The 23,745-nt window shown below is 44.0% G+C and overlaps 1 protein-coding gene across 1 annotated transcript; it reads left to right on the forward strand.

Moving 5' to 3' along the window:
- Positions 1–10: 10 nt before the first annotated feature.
- nagpa (N-acetylglucosamine-1-phosphodiester alpha-N-acetylglucosaminidase) lies at positions 11–17,535 on the forward strand. Its single transcript, XM_035164451.2, has 12 exons — positions 11–194; positions 4,165–4,370; positions 5,312–5,579; positions 8,735–8,874; positions 10,247–10,355; positions 11,105–11,233; positions 11,613–11,818; positions 13,085–13,132; positions 13,675–13,803; positions 14,485–14,616; positions 15,802–15,886; positions 16,654–17,535. The coding sequence occupies exons 1-12, from the start codon at positions 91–93 to the stop codon at positions 16,808–16,810; spliced, it is 1,713 nt and encodes a 570-aa protein (XP_035020342.1). The 5' UTR covers positions 11–90; the 3' UTR covers positions 16,811–17,535.
- The last annotated feature ends 6,210 nt before the right edge of the window (positions 17,536–23,745 follow it).

Raw genomic sequence — 23,745 nt, forward strand, 5'->3', positions numbered from 1 at the left:
GTGTGTACTTCCGGCCCGCGGCCCTCCTCCGCAGGAAGCAGGAAGAAAGAAGCGGAGCGCGGACTGTAACGGACTCGGTTCATTCCGACTATGGACGTCGGGTCGGTGACAGGTCTCCGCGTCTGGCTGCTGCCGCCGCTGCTGCTGCCGCTGCTGAGGCACAGTGTCCGGGCCGCCGACACCCGGGACACCCGGTAAGTCTGCTGCTAGCCGCTAGTGCTAATGGAAGTGTGCTAGCCGCTGTTAGCCCAGAGTGTTGAGTGACAGCTCAGATCTGTCTGTCTCTGCTGTTTGTTAAAAAGTTATTGAAGTTACAACTAAGTTTATCTGCGATGACACAAAGTTTATCTGCGAACAATCAATGGGAACTTGATGTTGTGGTTTCAGTTCATCGCTCTTCCGTGATTTAAAAAGGAGAAGATGAAATATTAAAACTGTTAAGACTAAAATCTATGTTTTTCTTTGTGTGTGTGTCTGTGAAGATGGCATGGAAACTGAACTCTAAACAAATGCAGTATGTTAGACGGGGGGGGGGTTTGGGCTGAATATGTGGGAGAATGTGTGGCCTTCACATAGTGACTGTTAGTAGCCGCTGCTGGCTGGTTTTAATCTTGAAGTGTGTTTTTTGAAGTCTCGCACCTGTCTGATAATGCCGGTTTGAGAAGACTGTACATCTGTGGCAGACAACACACTGTACTTTAACTTGTTCTCATACCTAACTTACTATATTACAGCCTAAACTCCATTAGCTTTATTCAAACATCACACATACATGAATGCACTGTTTCAAGCAGCTGCTTGAATAGGAAAGGCGTTGTTTTGTATTGACAATGCGCATGAGACACATGGAATGTACAATGAAAAGATACAGCATGTAAGTAAATACTTGTTGAACCAAACCGGCTCTTCTCGTATCTCGGGATTAGGGCTGGGCAACGATTCAAAGTTTTAATCCTGATTAATCACGATTAATTGCCGTAAAAAAACTGGCCACAAAATCCTGAGCCACAATCATATCATTAAAACAGGCAATTTCTGAGGTAACAGCAGAAACATTTTACTTTCTTCAGGCAGCAGCATAACCAGTCTAGTACCAAATGTCCCTGTTAGAGTGAGACACCAGAAAACACTTTCAGTGCAGTTTGTCGATTCCTACAACTTGACACTGTTATTTTAAATGTTCTGCCATATGAACTAAAGTGCCATAACATTTGTTGTGCAAACAAACACTTAACATCAGCATTTTTATATAGTAGCAGTTAAATAAAATAAATACTTTGTGTAAATCTCAACTTAAACAATGTTATCAAAACAAACACAAAACTAAAGCTTATTACCACTGCCAGGGCATTAATGTTAGAGTGTGGTGAAGCACCAGAAAGTTCACTGCTGGCATTTACTGTGCAGAGGACTAGTCTGTGCAGAGGACTAGTCTGTGCAGAGGACTAGTCTGTAAAGTGCAGAGGACTAGTCTGTGCAGAGGACTAGTCTGTAAAGTCCATGTTTATACTGGATTTCCTTTGGTCAAAAAAGAACCAGAAAACACTTTCAGTGCAGTTTGTAGATTCCTAAAACTTGTTTTTTACTCCTCTGCACTAAGCCAGTTGCTAAAGCACACCAGATTATTTACATTTTTTTTATTTACATAGATGATAAAATAGCTCTCTTCTTCTGGACAATATGACCAGCAAGAGAAAACAACCTTTCGCAGGGGACGGAGGTTGCCGGTGTGGCCAAGTACTTCTGTGCATAGGGGGCCAGCCTGCTGTGTGAGCCTGCATGTTTGGACCACCACTCTAATGGACAGGAATCTGAACTGATGGCGGGCTCTGCTCTGTATCGACGCACACTGTTCTCAATTGAGTCTTCTTCCTGTTCAGAATCAGACTCGGATGAAACAGCCAATAGGGTTAACTTTTTCTTTGGTGGCTCTGAGTTTTTTTCTTCCCTAGGTTTCTCTGCAATAACCCTCTGTTCCTTGACTAAGTTGGTGACTGAGGCCCACACCTCACTCCTCTCAGCTCTGGGTATACACTTGAGGTCCTTGAATCTAGGGTCCAATGCAGTAGCAATCTTCAGATATGCACAGATCCTTTGCGTGTCTCCATGTCGTTTCTGAATGTAGACTTGAACTTGGTCAAGGAGGCAGGGTCATCATCTGAGCTCTCCATCACCCGGGACAGATGGCAAAAGCAGGCAGAGCCACAGAGCATGAGACATACTTTTCTCCTCCCAAAGTTCAGTCAAATACCTGCAACAGAAAATCAACTCCACTTCAGTCAAAAATAAATTGCATTCACTTACAGTATACACAAAAAATATCCTCTACATATTCATGCTGCATTTACACATTTACACTATTTCTCTCTTACATGCACTCAGACAGGATAGTGAGAAATATGATGTAAAACATACCTGCCAGGCTCCAGTAGCGTTTCCAACCTCTGCAGTTTGTCCATTTCAGCTGTAGTTGGCATGACAATCTTGGTGTTTGTGGTGAGGACGTCCCTCAGTGGCTGTTCGTTTCTGCGGATGCTTTTTATCATGTCCAGAGTAGAATTCCATCTGGTTTGAACGTCTTGCATAAGCGACTCCTTCTTCTGTCCATGTTCAACTTGTTGTTGCTCTAATTCTGCTGCACTTGCTGGACTGTGTTTAAAGTGTCCCACAACCTTTCTGCACTTGGCCAGGACATTGTCAAACGCACTGTTATGCAGAGATACTGTTACAGAACGCTGGAGACTGTGCGCGAAGCAGGGGACATGATCAAAAGGCAGTTGTCTCGCAGCAGCGATCATATTTCGTGCACTATCTGTGCTAAGTGTGGTGACTTTATTTGACACATTCCGCTGCTGTGCAACGTCAGTAAAGTGTCCCGCGCACGTTTCAGCATAATGTCTCTCCTCTGTTTTCATCACAGTCAGAGCATGTGAATGCAGCGCCCACTTTTCATCAATATAATGCCCTGTAACTCCGAGGTAATTGTGTTTACCGAGTGATGTCCAGTAGTCCACAGTGAGAGCAACAGCGGGTGCACGTTGTAAAGTTGTCGCTTTTGCAGTCCTCTCCTTTTCATACAACTCGTGTATACCTGCCGTCATTTGTTGCGATTCTCAAAATGTTTCTCAGACCGACGTCTTCCACAACACTAATCGGCCTGCAGTCTGTAGCTATCCACTTCGCTATGGCATTTGTTAGCTTCTCTTGCCTTTGTTTATCTGTACTCCTCCCTGCATCTAACGGAGTCTGCCGAAGCCTCGCTCCACTGTCTGTTTCGTTGAATGATTTGCTGGTATCAACTGTGTGTTTTGCATTTAGGTGATATTTTAGACTGGAAGTACTCCGGTGATAAGAAAATTCAACTTGGCAGTGGTTACAAATAACTTTGGTTCTGTCGACTCCGCCGTCTGGAAGAACTTTAAAATGAAAATGGCCATGTAAAAGCTCCGTACCCTTCTCCATGTTTGTTTATTCGTTTGTTTATCAATTCTTGTCTTTTCCGGTTCCGCAGCAGTCAGCAACAGACTTTCACAAAATAAAAGCCTGTGAGCAACAGACTTGTACAATAATACAATAAATAATAAAAACCTGCACTAATGCGCGATAAAATAATTGTTGGCGTTAAATAATTGATGAGTTAACGCGATTATAACGAGTTAACTTGCCCAGCCCTACTTGGGATAAAAGAACACAACAAAACCCAGCTGTGAAGTGATGGGAAGTGCTGCCACTCGTCTTAGAGCCGAAATGGCTTCCAGACATTGAGCAGGATTCTCCCCACTCCCCCTGCTGGTCCCACTCGCTGTGTCCAGACCAAGAGGTCCAGACATCAACCCTCCTTCTGGGCTCCAGATAATTACAGACGTACTAATATGGGCTCTGACTAAATCAGTTTAATTAACATTTTTATTGCACAGGGTTACTTTTGTAACGACACAAAATCAAACACAAACTGGCTATAACACAATGCCTATGCTGGACAAACATGAAACAAAGTGCCATAAACATTTAGTCTTGGAATTTGCATATAGGCCTACATTCCTTTTAACAAGCCCACAAGCTGCTCGTCCTCCAGCTGACGAACCATCTGACCATCTACAGATGGATTCCAATGAACTAACACCAAGTGATGGGACGTTCTCTCTCTCTCTCTTTGCTTTGTAGCGTCTCAATGGACGATGACTTCCTGCTGCCATACGCCCACGGCCACGGCCCCTCCCACTCTCACCGCCATGTTCGAGACTGTCAGCCCATCTTTCATGGAAGCACCACCCACGAGAGCCGGCCCTCCAGTAACCACAGCGGGCTACCTTTCGTCGAATCCAAAGTTTTTGTGACTGATGTGCCGGGAAGCTCCAGATTCGCTTACGGTCAGTGATGGAGAGAAATACAAAATAACTACATTGACCTATTGATCCCAAAAGACTTGTTTTTACAGTTTTCTGTCCAGCATGAAAACCTTTACCCTCTGAACTCTGCAATAGAAATGATCCTCCAGTGTGTGTGTCTGTTTGTTAGCAAGATTACACAAAAACTCCTGGACAGTTCACTTTGTTAGAAGGGTGTGGTTTCAGGATCTCTCCTGACCCACTTGTTACATTTTGGTCCAGATCTGGATCAGGTGATGGATCCAGGAATGTTTTTCCACTTTCTTTAACATTGTGAGATGTTGCTGATATTTATCAGCGTGTGTGATTTGGTGCAGATCCAAATAGAAATCTGGGTCTAGTGAAATCACTAAATTTAATGATGCACATGCACAAACTCTCAGGTGCAAAAGATTCAGAGTGACAGGTGTAGATGCGTGAGAGAGAACTGCATTTATGCCAAGGCAAAACATTTTTATCAAATTTTACTGAACAAACACATAAAACACATTTTCTAAATATAGAAACGTGATCAAAATATTTCTTAATACTTCACAAGTTATTTGAGGTATGAAAATGTTTTAGTTTTTGAGATACGAACATTAATCGCTGCTCCTCTCCCTCCACTCTCCGATGCCACCACGCGTCATCAACACGTGTTTTCACTGCACATAGCGAAATACAAAGTGACGACGCGGAGCTTTCTAGGATTTTAGATCTGTCTCAACAGGATATCTCCAGTTCAGTGCCACCAGCTGGGTTTTGAGAGGGATGGACCCTTTTTCACTGTCTTAGCTGCGTCTGTAGCTCTACTTCACTTTGTGGAGGAGACAAAGACTCAAATGTTTATTGATATAACGCCTGTGTCCCCCCCCCCCCATCCTGGTGTTGTGTCCCTGAAGCATCCGTGTCGTCCGACCTCAACACATTGTTTTTGTTTGCAGGTCACATGACGGTGGTCCAGGACCCGCTGAGGACGGTGTCCGTGTTGGAGCCGGTAGGGCCGGGCGGCTGCTGGTTGAATCAGAGGTCCTCGGTGGAGGAGATGGCCAAAGCTGCTGGGTGTCTGTACGCCCTGAACGCCGGCTTCTTCAACCCAGACACAGGAAAGTGTCTGGGCAATCTGGTGAGCGATGGCAAGAGGGTGCTGGACAGCGGCGGCGTGCAGAACGCCCAGTTTGGAATTAGGAGGGACGGCACCCTCGTGTTCGGGTAAGAGATTCAGTCAAGAGCCGACACGGTAACAGGAAACGGCCCATTACATTCAGATCTGGATCAGGGAGTGAATCCAGGAATTTTTCTTGATTTGACGTGTTTGCCAACTTCCCAGGGAATAATAATTTATGGTTCTAGACAAAAAAACGAGTGTTTGAAATTTGGGTGCAGCTTGAATCTAAGGAGCTGTTGTGTCTTGGCAGATGAACACGTTATCAAAACGTCTTTCATTGTTAAATAAAGCATTTGAAAATATTTAACATTATAGCTGCTTGAGACATTCTCAGTTTCTCTGGATCAAGTGTATGTGTGAGGAGATTCTCTGGTATAAATTCTGCAGAATGTCCGTGGAAGCCATTGGGCTTCATTCACTAACACGTGCGCAGAAATGTTCTTACGCTCCGCAGAAAATAAGTGCTGCTCCAGGATCAGGACAGACGCATATTAAAGGAGCGGTCGTTCTGTGTCTATGTCGGAATGTGACTCCTCCGCCTCACTCCCCCTCTGACCTGCGCTCACTTTACACTTTAACAATAAACACTGATCACAAGTCATCAGGACACGTTCACGACCGACGTTTACTTTGTTTGTTTGATTCTCTCGAGTTTATGAGACACATGTTAAACCTGCTAAACGAGACGAGACGTGACGCTCAGTCAGGACAGCAGGGTTAAAGTGAGAGGAATGATCTGGAGACATGATCCGACATCATCGATTAATAACTAATACATGTCTATCAGTTTAAGTGTGAAGAGGGACAGAGATGAACACACACACACACACACACACACACTCTTAATACAATTGGTCAATGCATTAGTAAATTAAATTATTGCTGTCTACTATTTCTATTTTTCTATTTTCTATTTAAATAGATGGAGTTTTAATATACTATGCATTTAGTCTAAAGCAGGGGTATTCAACTAAAATGTAAAGAGGTCCAGTTAGAGAAAATTTCTTGACGCAAAGGTCCGGAAGATCATAATGTCTAACTATTTAGTGTGATATATATTTAAGTAGCCTAGTAGTTGTATCAACATCTGCATGTACTAAATACCTGACTGTCAAATCAAATGAATTCAGTACGATTCAAAAACTTTTTGACAATATTTATTGTCACGTAACATAGAACTGAACATATATGTATGATTGCAGATATGTATAATGTTCTCTCATTAACTAAATAAAAGTAGGGCTGCATTTCAAAATAAGAGAAAATAAATAAAATGTGAAAATTGTGCATGTTCAAATAAAGGGCTTAACTTCAGAAAAATAAAGGGAGCAAAAGCTTGAATTTCCCTTTTTCTGTTTCACATCTTGACTCAAAAGTCTGAACCAATTTTACAGATAATAAATCTCAACACATCTTAACAATTGAACAGTTTTAGAATCACTTTCTTCCTCTGTTTCTCTCCTCTGTTTCTCTCCCTTTCTCCGTCTCACTCCTTCTGGGTCCGGACCCGGACCGCGGTCCGCCTGTTAGTGACCTCTGGTCTAAAGGGTGTGTTTACATTTTCCAGGACAGCCGGGTCTTCATGTTCCGTGCCAGAGCAGGAAAACGTGTGACAAACAACCCGTATAAGGATGATAATACCTTGAATCTGTGCATGTTGACCTAACTCTTGTTGTGCCATAATGCATCAAAGATACCATAAAATGGTGTGCTTTTCGGCATTCAATAAATTTGGTTATCAAGATAAAAATATTAAATATTAATATTTTATTATTAATATTAAATAACTTTAATTGATTAAAGTTACCTCGGGGCACCACCCTTCAAAGGAAGGGAAAAGATAGCCAATTTATTGATTAAGTCTCATAGATTAAGGTTCTAACTACAAATTTTGGAACTCTGATTAACAATTAAATTAATAACTATAACCAAAATTACCATATAGATAGTTAGCTAAGTTGAAAGATATGGGGTTCTTGACAGTGTAGAGGTTGGCGAAATTCACTTATGCAACATTAATGAAAAAACATTTGTGAAAGAAAAACATTTATTATGAATATAATAAAGTATAAAAACACAAATTACTAACGGTATAATTGCTAAACAAAGATAGGTATGTGTGTGTGTCTGTGTGAGTCAGCGTGCTTTCAAGATGGCGGCTGGCCAAAGAGATAACACCCTTCCCCCTATTGGAATGTTTACGACCTGTAGAGATAATGAGGTGAGGAGTTATGCGTGTGTGTGTGTGTGTGTGTGTGTCTGTGTGTGTGTGTGTGCCTGCCAAATTAGAGGAAGTTACTAGATTGGATGCAACGAAAGACTGTGAAGAGCATAACAGACTAACATTACTTTCTCAATAACTTGTACCCAAAATATCACAACACCACAAATCAAACTTATACACCTCACACAGAATCGAATAAACAGTCTTGCTTAGCCTAGTATAATTATTAAGCCCAGTTGTGTTACCAGTCCGTGGAAAGGGGAAAAAGGAAGTTGCTGTGCAGTTCGCAGTTTTGTATTGTCTTGCTGGTTTCTGTAGCCAATGCCTCAGGTACCTATCGGTGTGAAATGAAGTGAGACTGGTTGGACTTGTAGCTATTGTGACTCCCTGACTGTATGTGAAGAGTAGAGTGAACTGTATCTCCCACCTGGAATGTGAACACCTCAGTTCAAACTATGAACCACAACCAGTAAAAGTAACGCGATGCCCTTCTGACTCGTTGTTGTTAGGTTTCATCTCTGATTTCTCAACAGATAAAAGGATGCATTATATTTGTGGAAAATCCTGTAACATTGCTCCACTTCATCATTCACGATTCCTATTCAAACAAAAGCACAAACCGAGAGTTAGAGTTGCACCTCCCACCAGTAGGGCGACCCTGAGTGAAGATGAGAGGTTGTTTTAATGTGATACTGTGATTTTATCATTTCTTTTCACCTTTTATTCGACTTGTTCACTTATTTTTATTGTCATTTTACTTCAAGTCTATTAAAAAGTGCTATGTAAATAAAGTTTATTATATTATTATCGAGACACGAGAGGAAAATCAGGTGGTCACGAGAGACCATGAATGTCTCTTATTGTTTGAGATATTTCAGTCTGGATTCCACAGTTTGTAAATGTAGAAACATTAAATGATGATGTTCAATAGTTTTATCTATGATCGGTCATAATGTCTCTCGTCCGTCCACCCAGGTATCTGTCGCAGGGAGACGTGAATGACCCCTTCAACCCGTTCGTCCAGCTGGTCAGCGGCGTGGTGTGGCTGCTGAGGAACGGTGAAGTCTACATCAACCAGAGCCTGGAGGCCGAGTGTGACGCCACACAGACGACGGGTGCGTGCTGTACTTTCACATCCACGAACATTAACCGCAACGTCCACCGTCGACTTCCAGATTTTAGTCTTTGGCAATGAAAGAGTGTCAGAGACAAACCTCTTTCACAAGAGAGTAAAGAATTGATCAGAAACAGAAAAGCCGACTTACAATCCCCTGAACTGGTTTGCTGTAAGGTCACAGGTTGCCATAGTGACAGAGACAATCGATAAACAGTTTGCAGGGCACATGTCTCGACCTTGGTACCGTGTCAGTGTATCTCATGGTGCAGCTCTGTTCTTTCAGTGTTGCAGAATATTGTCTGTGACCTGACCCCTGACCCCTAACCCCTGACCCCTAACCCTAACCACAAAAACACACAACGCTGCAGTTTTCGATCAACAGCGACAAGAGTGAAAATATGTGGAGCAGCCAAAGTCCACATGGGGTTTCTTCACTGAATACACACGTGTGGTTACAGACGGTGCATTGACAGAAAGACACACACATTCTGATTGGTCAGGGTTTACATTCATGTTGAAACTTGGCCTCAGCTTTGTATGAACTCCCGTTAGTGGTAAACTCAGTGAGGACAGTCAGGCTTCATCCACACGACTACGACTTTATTTTTTACCAGTGTCTTCAAACTAAAACTTGCCTGCAGTGAACACAGGGAGCAAATAACATCAGGTCTCATCCACATGTAGTTGTATGTTTTGTAAAATACAGAATGGAGCTGAACAGCAGCTGTTGGCAAACACAACAGGGTCAGTCACACTTGTCATTGATTCTCTATGTTGTTCTACTCTGGAACATGAGGTCGTTTCATTGTGGAAGGAGGTCATGTGACCGGAGCAAGAGGTTGTGAGCGTCTGCGTCATAGTTTCCAAACGTCTCCGTTTCTGCTCGTCCAGAATAAAACGCAGCCTCAGAGTCTTCAAACTAAACCGGAACCAGCAGACGTCTCTGTTTAAGCGACTAAAACTCAAAAAAGATGTGTGGAGAGCAGATGCATCTCTAGAAGAGTTGATGCGTTTTTAAATGAAAACGTCGTAATGTGGATGTAGCCTCGGTCAATACAATGGGCGCTTCCTTCCCTGTGATGACGTCGTAAAAAACGGCCAACAGTGATTGGTCGGGGAGCAACATGTCTAATTTATAGACTTGTTTTAACACACTGAGCATCAACCCCAGCATTTGACTTCAGGAAAGACATGACGTGAAAGCAAAATATAAACATTTTAAAATACGACTTGCACATTACTGCCGGATCAAGTCTTTTAATTATTCTGAGACATATTAATATAGTTTGATTTAATAAGTATTTGACTCCTTTGATTTGTATCATACCCTTATACAAATACAAAACGTTTCTTCTCTCATTGTTTCACAGGGCAATTCCGCAATTTTGTGGATGTGGTGTCGGCCAGGTCGGTGGTGGGTCACGACGCCGAGGGCCGACTCGTCCTCTTCCACATCGAGGGAATGACTGGAGTCAGAGGGTAAGAAAAGGAGGTGTGACGAGGGCTGATGTGACGCAACCGTTTGGTGTTCATTTTAATAGAGAAACCACCTCTGTACGTGTCGTCATCTTGAACCTTCAGTGTCGTACGATGTGAAATGTTATGTTTGTGAATAAATCGTCTGTGTGTATTTTAATAGGGGCTTTCTGCAGATAGGATCAACACAGAGAGTCACAGGGATCTCAGAGTGAAGATGCAGAACAGTCAAATGCACGGATCTTATATCAGAGAACTCAGGCTGTTTGTCTGAGCCAGTTCAGACCGGTTCTGTAGGCGCAGTTTGAGACAGGAATTAAGACACAGGAAACTGATTTACATGTGTTTCCTGTGAAGATAGAGCAGACAAGTTAAGTCCTTGGACAGTCAATAAGTAATAGAAAGGTCTTAAAGGTTTCAGGTCACAAAAGTCTCAGACAGGTATACAAAAAGTTATTTTCAACTACAAAATAGTTTTCCACCACACTTAGTTATTTTCCACTACATAGTCAGCTGGAATTTTTTGGTGGATTTGTGATATAATAATAAAATCTAAGAATAAAAGTGTTAGAGATGAGATAAGAGTGAAAACTAAGTCAGTCAATTAAACGATGACAAACTGTGTACACTAAAGTGTGTGTTAAAGAGAGAAGAGGATAGACGATGCCGCGCTCCTCAGGGAGGTTGTTCCAGAGAGCGGGGCCCAATCGGAGAGGTTTATATTTCATTTCTTGTTTTGTGTTCTGACGCAGGATGAGTCTCTGGGAGGTGGCTGCGTTCCTGAAGAAGAACGGAGTGATCAATGCCATTAACTTGGATGGAGGCGGGTCGTCCACCTTCGTGGTTAACGGCTCACTGACCACCTACCCCAGTGATCACTGGTGAGCCAATGGATCCGTCACGTGTGTGACATCACGCTGTCATATCTCTACAGTTCTGGGCTTTAGTCTGTATTTCATACAACTTCGTTTTTGTAGATGATCTTTGTCCACAAGAGCGTTTTTGCTCCATAACTTTTTTAATCCCCGTCCTTACTAATTTGCCCCAAAAAAACCCACATCCCGCCCCTCACGTCCACTGGCAGTGAGCGTGCTGCTGTACACAGATTGCTGGGACAACATCTCGTCTCCTCCGCGTGGAAACAGGCGTATCTCTAGCAGAGTTCATGTGTTTTCAAACAATATGTAGTTTAGTGGATATAGCCTTAGTACTTTGCATTTGCTCCTCTGTTTCTTTTCATCGCTCTCTGCTCTCCATCAGCAAACTGGACAACAGGTGGCGCTGTAGCCGGGAAGTCTCCTCTATCCTGTGTGTTCACCCGCGGCGCTGTGAGTCACAGGACTGCAGCGGACACGGTGACTGTGTGGACGGACGCTGTGTGTGTCAGCCGGGCTGGAAGGGCATCGCCTGTCACGCTCTGGTGTGTGAGCCGCCAGCCTGCGGCGCCCGTGGGCTCTGCACTGCCAGTAAGTGTGGATTGTTTTGGTTATTATTTGTATGAATGAAGGCTGTTAATGCAGAATCACACACACTGCAGCTTCCACAATGATTCAAGTTGGATGGATTCCTCTGTCTTTAAGGGAGGATTTACTGCAGGACTAATGGATGCACCTGAGAGTAAAAATCTCTCATCTTTGGACTCAATGTTCCACTGAGAATTATCAAGAGGTATACATTTAGACAGAGCTCACACAGTCCTGAGAAAATCAGCTGAAATAAAGGAAAAGAGATGTTTAACATAAATCAAGATGGACGACGCGTCTCCACTTTCTCCCACTGTCCAGAAATGAAACCAAAATGTCTCAGATATGAGCACAGCCATGTTGAGCCGATGACGTCACCCGGACTCAGTCTGTGCAGTAGTGATCGCAGCGTGGAGCCGTGATGACGAGGTCTTGCCGAGACGTGCAGCTGACCAATCAGGAGTCAGTCTCAGCTGTCAATCATGACGCCTCTGCCTGTTTTTATATCATCAAATAACTCATTCAAACCAAACTGATCAGAAACATCAGTGTGATAAGAACGACCTGAAATGACAGAAACCATCTTTGAGAGAGCATTCAGTCCATGTCCCATCTGCTAACATGGAGGAGGCAGGGTTTGTGATCGCCACTGTACTGCAGCAGTCCACCAGGGGGCAGCCCTTTTGGGAGCCGTCATGTCTTATATATCTTTATTTAATCTGTCTTAAACTGAGAAGCCACAGAAATGTAGTAAGTCAAACTCTGTCCCTGCTCAGACCTTATGGGGGGGTTCTGGTTTACTACCTCGGCCAAGGAGGTTTTGTTTTTGTCTGCATTTGTTTGTTTGTTTGTATTTTAGTTAGTTAGTTTGTTTGTTCGCAGGATTACACAAAAACTACTCAACTGATTTCCATTAAACTTTGTAGAGGGGCGGGACTTGACCCCGGGAAGAACTCATCAAATGTCTCTTTCTTTAACAAGCGGACATCTTCACTGTTTTCTCTGGTATTTATAAGTCTGTGTGATTTGGTGCAGATCCAGATTCCAATCTGGATCTAGTGACTTTAACAGTGGTTCCATAAGGAGCCTGTTGAGTCTGTTCAATCTGACAGACGATCAGAACATTCAGAAGGAGAAACGTCAACTCGCTCTCAGGGGACACGGGAACATTTGTTTACAGGATGTCGAGTTTGTGTTGTGTTGTGTTGAAGTAGCTTTGATTGTGTGTTGTGGATCTGCAGCGTTTCATGCGTCTCCTCTGTTTTGTAGATGGCTGCGTCTGTGATGCAGGATGGAGCGGGACCAACTGCAGCCAAGGTAAACTGCAGCTTTAACTGATCACACACACAAACACACAAACTGGGTTGTCACACTTATGTTACATCGCTTTTAGACAAATTGTGATTTGTGAGTAAGGGCTATACAAATATAATTTGATCGATTTTATTAATTGAACTAGTAAAATCAGTTGTAGGCAGCCATAAGTAGTAGTGATAATAATTCAGATAAAAAGGTCTCTGGTATCGGCAGAAGTCTAGATTCAGGTTCTGGAAACGGATCATAATTATAAAACTTTATTGGTTGAGCACTTTTCACTTTTTTTGGGGCGGCATCAACATAGAAATCAAAACAGTTTGTTGTCGAGTACAAAACCTAAATATGTGTAGCTCTGAACCAGGTCAACAGCGACATCTTTGTAGACAGCTCACAGTTGGTGATGACTTTCTGAAATCAATAACTCTTTTGTTTTGAGACAGTGGAGGAAACGCATGCTCCTCCCCCTCCAGGAGACCAACAATCACAGAGCCCAGAAATACAAAGTTATTTCTATCGTAATATTTCTTTTTTCTTATTTGAAGAGTGCCTCCCAGGTTTCTACGGTGACGGCTGCCGTCAGACCTGCGACTGTGCTAACGGCAGCTCCTGCGACCCCGTCCACGGACACTGCACCTGCCCCCCCGGTTTTCAGGGCAACACCTGTGAACAAGGTGAGTGTTCAATGACATCATCACCCCTGAACCAAATCTACAGATCACACCACTTCTTATCCACCTTCTCCGGGCTCCAGTTCAACCGGGTTGAGCCGAAAACTCGGATGAAGCGAGTACCTGGTACAGATAATGTACTTTTACGAGCAGGACTACATCCGATGTGTCAATATCCGTACTCGTGATGAATGGAATCCTCATTGAATCGCTGTGTCCACATCGTGCCAGCCGCACACAGAGCTCCTCCCCTACACAACACGATCATGTTTTTGTCACAGAGTGCGCCACGCCCGGCTCGACACTCTCTCTCTATCTCTCTACACACACACACACACACACACACACACACACACACACACACACACACACACACACACACACACACACAACATCATTAACACTGTGTAGAAATAAAAAATACAGCACCCCCCTCTGATCTGTGACCAGTCACACACACAAGCATCACACTGTTTAAATGTAATTTTTAAAAGTTTTAAAAGAAAATCTATAAAAAGAAAATGTTGAGTATGAAAACCTGCATTTTACCTCAATTCTTTAGTTTTCACTTGTTTCAAATGGAGCGAACACATGAAGCTTGGTTCATTTGTTAAAATGTCTTAAAAGTGGTGGCGATTGTTTAGTCTTTGTGTAGTAACTTGTGTTGTGTCCTCCCTGTGTCAGTGTGTCCTCTGGGGTTCTTCGGTCTGTCCTGCGCTCAGGAGTGTCACTGTGACAACCAGTGTCCTTGTGACCCACAGACAGGAAGCTGCAACGCCACGCTGCCACTTGTGACCACCGACACCTTACACAGAGGTACACACACACACACACACACACACACACACACACACACACACACACACACACACACACACACAATGAACATGAACGCAGGGACACACCCTCAATGCATCATGGGAGTTCCCCCAGCAGTTATGGGCTGTACCACAGATGGTAAATAAGGACAGCTCTACCAAAAGATCAGCCAAAGTGTCTCACTATTGCTCCCTGGTGGCTGGCTGCAGTAGAGGTCATAAACCTCACCTCCTCCATGTTAGCAGATGGGACATGAACCAAACTAAAAAAATCTAAATCAAAAGACGACTGAAGAAACAGACATTCACCGGCTCCTGAGTTTACTGAAGTTGTTTTTATTCACTTTTTATTACGTCTGCCAGGACATTATCTTTTTCACTTCTGTCCGTCGGCTTGTTTGAACAGATTTCCAGTAAACGTGGTGGAAGGAAGAGACATCAAGATAGAACTCATTACATTTTGGCATGGATCCAATGTGTGAAATATGCTGCAGCTTGTTTACATTTAATTTGACTGCTGTGCTTTGGAGGAGGAGTGATGTTTATCCTTTATCTCTGGTGTGTGTGTCACATTTAGCAAATGGCTGCCATATTTCCATAGAGTAGAATTTGTTTTTTGTTGCCATCTGTTCAAACAGAGCAGTGTTGACATCTCTGCTCATGAGCTCCGAGAACGCCCATCAGCTTGTAGGATGAAAATTGAGTTGTTTTCAGGCACACTGACATCCAGACATGTTCCAGACATGTTCCAGACATGTTCCAGACATGTTCCAGACGTGTTCCAGACGTGTTCTGCAGGTTCTGTCTGTGAGAACAAATGTCTGAGTCAGTGTCTCTGGACATTGTCTGGATCTTCTCCTGCAGCCTCCTAGTGAAATGTCTGTAAAATGTCTGAGTGAGTCCATGTGAGGAAACAGCAGGACAATGTCTGGAAGCTTCAGGACTCCTGGATCTTTCCACAGCAGAATGTATACGTCATGTCCCGCCTCCTGCTGCTCTACAGGCTCCGCCCCTCGCCTGAATGTTCCCACATGTTCCTGTTTGAACGACTCGAACCCGACAATCAGGAGAAACACTGACTCGGAAAGCAGCTTTAAATGTTTGAGACTTTTGTGTTGGACAAACTTGGTGTAAACAACCAGAACAGACGTGCTTGTATTTCCCTGAACTCTTCTTCCCCCAGCTGGCGTCTGTCTAGCCAAACAGATCACGTCTCGGAGACAAGAGGATGAAGCTCACCACAGAGCACAGCAGCCTTATCTAACTGAGTAAGTTTCAAAGGCCAAGTCACATGACGCACACTCACCTCTGACCTTTTCACCTCCGCTGTCCTTACTGTCTGTTGCCGCCTTCAGATTTTACCACTTCAAGTCAAATGCTTGAGACAAATATTCCTGGAGAATAATGTCATGTAATGAATAAGAAAGCCCAGAACAGAAATCCGGTGGTATTGTTCTTTTATTTCATCAAACTGACAGTTCCAGATACAAACTCTGTCCCTCACATGTAGAAAAGTGTGATGTCGACTCATCTGGCTTCCAAATGTTCAGACATTTAAACCACAGCTGCTCTGTCTCTCTCCTCTTCCACAAGGAAACACGCATTGTGATGAAGCTCTACTTTCTGTCAGTGTGGCTTAAAGTTCCAGCCGTTAATTAAAAATAAATCTAAAACTATGTTGAATGTGATGAGGCCAATTTAAGCAAAGGATGTTTCATGATGACGAGGAGTCACAAAGAGCAGTGCCACATTTCACAGTTTGATGTGAGACTTCTAACAAGCGATTATCGTAAAACTACATTTTCATTTGAAAACACATCAGCACTGTTGAGGCAGTTCTCCTCCAGTCCAGAAGGTGGTGGCATTACCACAGGAATACACACGTCGTACGTCTTTTTCTGAGACCGGTCCAACATCAGCTAAAGCTCCAAACTGTAAAGAGGTTTTCTGAAATAGTGACTGAAATAGTGACTGAAATAAATGGTGACGAGTACTCCGTCCAACTCTAAACCCCGCCCCCTGTCTCTCTCCACAGGCCAACATGGCTGATCATCAACCTCACCTTGGCCACTCTGCTGTCGGCCAGCCTGCTCGTTCACCTGGTGCAAGCCTGTCGCGGCTCGGATCCAAACCAGCGCGCTCGCTACTCCTACGTCCCGCTGACCAACATCAACGACTCAGGCCTAACATGAGTGAGGACCTCTTTCCTCTGCTCACAGCAATTTCCCCTCTTTCTGGAAGGAAGTGGAGGCTGTAGGGAGGTCACATGTTTTGTTACATCCTTCATACTCCGATGATATTGAAGTTCCTCTCTAGTGTTTTAAATTGAAGTGCGGGTGGTCAGGGGTTCGCTCAGCAGTTGTGTTCACAGACGATGAGGACAGGAGCTCAGAGCGATGAACTGTGATCTCTGAGCAGGCGCCTGCATCGACATCACAGGCTCTTTGAGGTTTCTCAGGCTTTTCTGGAGGGGGCGGGGCTTATGAGTTACACTGCAGAAAGTCGCCAGGGGGCAAATCAGATGTTTCATCTACTGACCATGTAAAAGGATCAGTCGTCATTTTAACAGGTTTAATGTGGTTTTTTTTAAAAGCTGCCTTACTGAAAACACAAACGTGGAAAAGTGGAAATAGATTTTTACGTTATTTTCCTATGCACTGAACTTGAATGTCTGAATGTCAAATATCTGAGGTCAATCAAAAGGAGGTGAATCAGGTGAGATGAAGAAATGAAGAAGCACAGAATGTTTGCTCAGATTACGTGAAAAAGTTTTGTATTTTCTACGCACCACTTACCAGTTACATTCCTCTCATGGACTTTTTCTCAAAGAAACTTTGCTGTCGTAGTATTTAAGGATCTGTTCTCAAATGTTTTTTAATCTCAGGTTGTTGCCAATAAAAGGGTAAAGGTTTAAAAAGCAGAGTGTGGACTGTTTGCAATATCAGAGGAAAAATGTTTTGCTTTTATTAGCGCCTAATGCTAACTGCAACGTCCCTGTGTGCCGCAGCAGTGCAGGTATGTTTCTCTGCAGAACACACTGACGTCTTCGGGAGCTGCAGGTCGGACGTGTGCGGAGCAGCTGCAGAATCACGTCAGAGGTTATTGCGTCGTCATCATCTCGCGGCGTGAGACGCTGGAAACCTGTCAGGATACGTCCTCTGCTGCAGGCAAACATTTACTATTCACATTTACTAACAGCTGATCTGAACGTAAACAGTACGAGCTGCCGTCGGCGCGTCGCCTTCAGATCTGCTGCTGTCCGCTGACGTGAGCAAGGTGACGTCACACTCTGCTGCTGTTCGTCACATTTTACAAATACAATACAAACTGAAACTACTGTGGTTGTTTGTCTCCACCATGATATCAATAATTTTTCCAAATGAATATGTGGCCACTGTGACCTTTGACCTCAGACATCTATTCAGTTCATTTTTATTTAAATGAGAAACAGATCATTTGTTCATGAGGCCTTGTGAGGTCACAGTGGCCTTGACCTTTGACTGTTAACCACAACATTTGAATCAGTTCATCTGTGATTTGTACCAAATTTGAGGAAATTCCGTTGAGATAGTGTCCAACAGACTGGGACGGATGGACAACCTGAAACCATGACTCAGTACCTCCGGCCACTAGGTGTCAGAAAAACTCTTCTAAAGCTTTTCTTTAAACGCTTCTATTCATTTAGATATTTGATCAGGTTTTATTCATTCAGCCGTTTGATCGTTCTTGTGTTTTCATTCTATTAATACTTATATTGACGTCTACACACTATGTGAAACTTCAGCCACTGAACTTTAGATCGTAGAAGGTGAATTGTTCTTCAGGTCAGAGATTGAAGGCCTCGCTCCAGCAGCCTGTGGTGCTTCAGACATTCTGTGGGTTTCAGGACAAACACGCGTCTCCTCTCTGTCGCTCTGCTCTCGTCCTCGTTTGAGCTCTGTGCTCTTCGATGACTTATGGAGGCCGTTAACCACTTGTCTCCACAGCCGCTGCCGCTTGCTGGATGCAGCACGTTCGATAATCCCGTTTGCACGGAACATCTGTGGAGGCAAACGTCCACATGATCTTTGTGCTGTCACAATCCACGACCTTCATTCATATTCTTGTTTGTATTGATCACATGTTGCCTCTGCAGATTTTTTTTGTGGCCAGGGTTTAAGTTTTTAGCATCAAAATGGACGTGAATCCAGTTGCTGGTTTGTGAAGATGAACACAGACGTCCTGAGGGATCTTCCCTCCTTCATCAAACGGCTCCTGTTTCCTCAGGCAACGGTTTGAAACCTGCTTCAGTCTCTGATACAACACGACAAAGTGGACCTGCTTTTACATCCTCCTGTCAGGAAGCATTTCAGCAAATATTTGTCGATGTCCCTGCAGAGAAATGAGTTTCTCTGAACATCCACATGTCCAAAGATTTCTCTCTGTGTCTCCAGCTGACTGAAGCTGAGGAAACGGTCTGACAGTGGTTTCCTGTTGGGATTCAAGTGTTTTTCTTCTGTTACATAACAGACGAGAGTTTCAGCTGCATGTGAAAAATACAGATCTTCTCTCTGCATCTTTTCAAACGACGTCAGGAGCTGAAGGTCAGAGCTCGTTTTCACTGAGGCTGAAGATCTTGTCATTTGTCAGGTACATTGTTTGTTTATCCAAGATCTAAACAGCAGCTGGACCTGGTCGAGTTTCACTTCTCGTCCAAGAGGCTTCTTCAGCTCTAACTGATGCTGGAGTCTCAGGTATTTGTAGAGTCGTTACCTGAGAGGCTGGACCCTCTGGGATGAGAAGTGAAACCTCTTCAAGGAACTCAACCAGGTCCAGTGGACCTGTGTTTAGCTCCTGGCTTCACCAGGACCTGTTAAGTAATAAGTAACCAGCACCTTGGTGATTTTTGTAGGAGGAGGAACGAGCTCTTCTGAGTGATGTCGTAGTTCTAGTTCGGGTGAATCTCTTCACACACGGTCCAGGCGGTGACTCGTCCTGTTCACAGCAGGTTGTGTTTACTGACTTCCCCGTTCTTCTCCACTGGAGAGCAGCCGAGCACAGAACCAGTTTACAGACGCCAGCTGACTGGGCGGCTGCTGCTCGGCCGGCCTCCAGCTCAGCTGATGCAACCCAGCAGGAGGATGTCGTGTGGGAGCAGTTCTCTGGGCCCTGTGTGTTCATGTAGAAACAGAGTGACTCCCCCAGTCACCATCAGACCCTCGACGTCTCACACTGTGTTTTTCCTCTGGGTGTGGCCACACATGTTTTTGTTTATTAAAGGGACAATCCACTTAAAATCTGTAGAGTTGTGGTTTTTCATGAATGACAAACTTGAATTCAGTCACTAAAGCCTCTTTTCTATTGGTCGAAACACAAACACACTAACATCTTCAAACCCATGATCAGCAGTGATGGAAACAAGACGCCAGGTGAACACGTTCACTTCTTTATTTTGACAGTTTAGATGCTGACGCTGCATCATTCCGATGTGCATTGAACTTCTGGGTGTTGAGCGTAAATAGATTGTGTACTTACAGTTTTTTTTACATCTCAGGAACAACGTGCAACAGTGATTTGTTTCTTCGTATTGTGCAAAATGTAAGGCAGTGGGTGAGAGACCTTCTGACTGTGTTCACGGGGGGGGAATAAACAGGAAGGCAAACTTCTGGAGTAGAGAGTAATATTTCAGTCACGTTCGACAGGTGAGATGGTGAACGAGGGACAAAACCAGTTATAGAGCCTGAAAAGGGTGAAAATCCTTCCAGACGACCAATCAGTACAGACTGCGCTTCATCAATAGGGGGGGGGGGATCATAAAAGCCATTTTCAGACATGACCTCTGGGTTAAGTCTGGAGAAATAGCTACAGAGGTAACTATTTCTGGATCCGCACCTAAATCTAAAAAGTTCCTCCCTGACTCGTACGACATCCTTCCACCCAGTTTTATGATAATCTGTCCTGGAGTTTTTGTGTAATTTTGCAAACTAACGGACAAACGAACGCAGTTCTCTGTGTGTGTGGGTGGGTGTGGGTGGGTGGTATACTCAACTCAACCTAAACTTCCTGCGTACTTACATACTGTGGCTGATGTTGACAGTGTGTGTTGTGCAACAGCGTCCTGAGTGTCGAGGTCAATGACTTTGTGTTGTTGTTGAGTAACAGATCAGTGAGTCACACTCAGATCGGACCTGAGCTTCGTCCTGTGGAAAAACACACGGAGACGTTCTGGGCCTGATGTGATGTTGACGTGTCTGGAAGCTGGAAGTGAGAGTCGACACCTGGAAGTCTTTGTCGTGTCGCTCAAACTATTCCTGAACAATAAAGGTAAACAGAGAAATAAGGAAAAATCCGTCTGTTCATCTGAATCAAAATGTCCAGTCGTCTGTTGTGGGTCCGAGGTTCAGTCGTCTGAGTCGAACAGAGAAACGAACAGAAGGAAACATCAGTAAACTTCTGATGGAGTCAGTGCAGCTCCTGGACTCCTGATCACTGTTCTCCACAGTTTCACAGATCATAAAGATGGACGACACGTCTCCACCTCCTCTGACCACAGAGAAATGAACAAACGCTGCCATCTTGTACTGATGACATCATCTGGAGTCTGTGATGGTGGACATGGGGTACCGAGGCTCCGCCCACTCATGAGGCGTCATATCTACAGCGACTTCTCTTCCACGACGTAAAGAGAAAGTTTCAACACGTTATGAGGATTATATGTAATTTATGAATTCTTCAAACCAGACCTTTAATTTACTCAGTAAACACTGACTCCGCCCCTCCAGCTGTTGACTGTTGCCGCGGTGACCTGTCATGTCAGCTGGGGTTTGGGGGGGGGGCATCGTAAACATGCAGAGGAGAATGTGGGCCACGTACACACACACACACACACACCTCATTACATTCACTCATTTAACCTCAATATAACTCTCATAATAATAATGATGACTATAAAGGAATCATAACCGTGTTCACTTGTAAAAAGGAAAATAAAATAATGAAAACATCTGAACCTTCTTGTGTCTCGGATGTTTTTGGTGAAGTTGTGGTTTCAGCAGGTGGGGGGGGGGGACAGAACAGGGATCGGAGGTGCAGGACGTCTTATCAGTGTTGTGATGTGGGTAAAGCTCAGGTATGACCTTGTTGTCTGGGAGTGGACAAATGGAGGGTAACGTGTCGTCCCTGTCCTGATTCTCCTCCGTGTGCTTTTCCGTGTTTTGGGGTCAGCGGGTGAAGCTCTTTATACAAACACACCTTAGTTTGGACTTCAGACCGTCACAGGTGACACTTCACTGACTCATCTCAGAGTGAAAGATCACGAGTTCTGTTCATTTCAATTACGACGATAATGTTTTCATGTAGTAATGTTCAGAAAACCCATCAGACTGTCCACTGCTGCAGCTCCTCTCGTCAGCCTCTGTCTCTAACACCGGCTCTGAGCTCCTGATCGTTTCAGGAGGGAACTCAAACGTCTGAGTCAGTGTCTCTGGACATTTTCTGGAACTGAGCCTCCTGGTAAAATGTCTGTAAAATGTCAGAGTGAGTCCATGTGAGAGAACAGCAGGAAGATTAAAATCGATGAAAGCAAAAAGACAAATCTTCCCGTTGGAGAAGAACTGTGCCGTTATTAGAGCGGTGTTTCTGATGAAGTGATTGATGTCAGACCTTAATATTTCTCCTGCTCTCTTCGCGACAGAAGAATGTGGCGAGCAGTCACAAGACGGTATCATCGCCTCTTTGTGTCGACGCATTAAACGTGTGATGCAGCATTCCTCCTGAGTTCCAGTTGGAAGCTCGGCCGGAGCAACGAGACAGGAATCTGCAGAACGACCGGGCGGAGACTCGTCTGTCTACTTCCTGCGTGTTGTCATGACTACGAATCATCACAAACGCATCATCAGACGGATTAATATCCCCAACGTGGCCGGAGGCAGCACTTCACCTTCTTCTTCTGCTTAAACGTTAGTCTGCAGTGCTCTGAGCCAGCGGCCGTTTAGAGGTCAAAGGTCAAGTCGACAACCGCGTAGTGTGAAGTACCTGAAGTACATTTACTCTAATCTCAGAGTTATTGTTTATATTAATATTTTATTTTTCTTTCTACTCATTTATTTGACAGTTGCACTAATTTTACAAAGAAAACCTGCAGAGTTTGTAAAATAGACATTTATATTTTATTTTGACCAAAGGTGAAACAAGTAGAACTGGTAGAGCCCATCAATCATGAATCTGTTTATTAATTGGTTGATTGGATATCCACTTGCATTGTTAATGTTGTTATCATTGAAGAAACAAACAGCAGTTGGATGTCGTTTCAGTTTCTGTTGCATAACTCCTGCATCTTTATCCCCTGAGATAAAAACCGGATTGTTTGTCTTTCAGAAGCGGTGGATTGTGACGTGACCTCGGACGAGCTTCTGTCTGAGGCTCAGGTCTTTTCCTGTGGATTATGGATTGGGTGGGGGTCAGAGGCAGGAGGGGGGGGGGGGTCTGGTTGAAGCTTGTTTTAACAGAACAAACCTTAAAATGAAAATCTGCCTCTTTCACCTTCAGCTCAGTTTTCACTTCAGTGTTTCTACTGTTAAACATGGAGTGAAATTAACCCTCTGTGATTATTTGCTTTTCTTTTTCCTCGTTTCAGACATTTTTAATGAGGCTGACTAATCATGATTGACAGCTCAGACTGAACTGAACCCCCACAGACTCTGACCCCAAAGAACGTCATCGGTGCAAGATGGCGGATGTAATATCTGAGATGTCACAGCAAACTGGTTCTGTGCTGATTGGAGCAGATTATCTAGGACATGTTTCCCTTCAGGTTCACGTCCAGGTGACATGTTTCCTGTTTGCAGAACCAGGCCCACGTCTGCTGTTCCACCAGTGAAGAGCAGAGGAGCCACGTCAGTGCCTGAAGGACCCGGAGCTGTTCCCCTGTCTACCTCCAAACTACCAGGATGGAAACCCTGAGCTGCAGCAGCCACATGTTTACTGTAAACACTGCACCTGACTTCCTCCTGTAGATTAACATGTTTGATCATATTATTTATAACATATATGTTACAGCTGAACATTATCTGCTCATGAGTCATAGTTTTTACACGGATTCATCTACTTTGTACTGCTCCTGTTTGCACTGCTGTTCATATCGGTTGTG

The sequence above is a fragment of the Hippoglossus stenolepis genome, chromosome 8, assembly GCF_022539355.2.
Source record: "Hippoglossus stenolepis isolate QCI-W04-F060 chromosome 8, HSTE1.2, whole genome shotgun sequence".
Classification (NCBI taxonomy): Eukaryota; Metazoa; Chordata; class Actinopteri; order Pleuronectiformes; family Pleuronectidae; genus Hippoglossus; species Hippoglossus stenolepis.

Coding starts and splice junctions, on each gene's coding strand:
- nagpa (XM_035164451.2), top strand. CDS start 91: ATGGACGTCGGGTCGGTGACAGGTCTCCGCGTCTGGCTGCTGCCGCCG. Junction 4,371..5,311: donor AAGCTCCAGATTCGCTTACG/GTCAGTGATGGA, acceptor TTTTGTTTGCAG/GTCACATGACGGTGGTCCAG. Junction 8,875..10,246: donor TGACGCCACACAGACGACGG/GTGCGTGCTGTA, acceptor ATTGTTTCACAG/GGCAATTCCGCAATTTTGTG.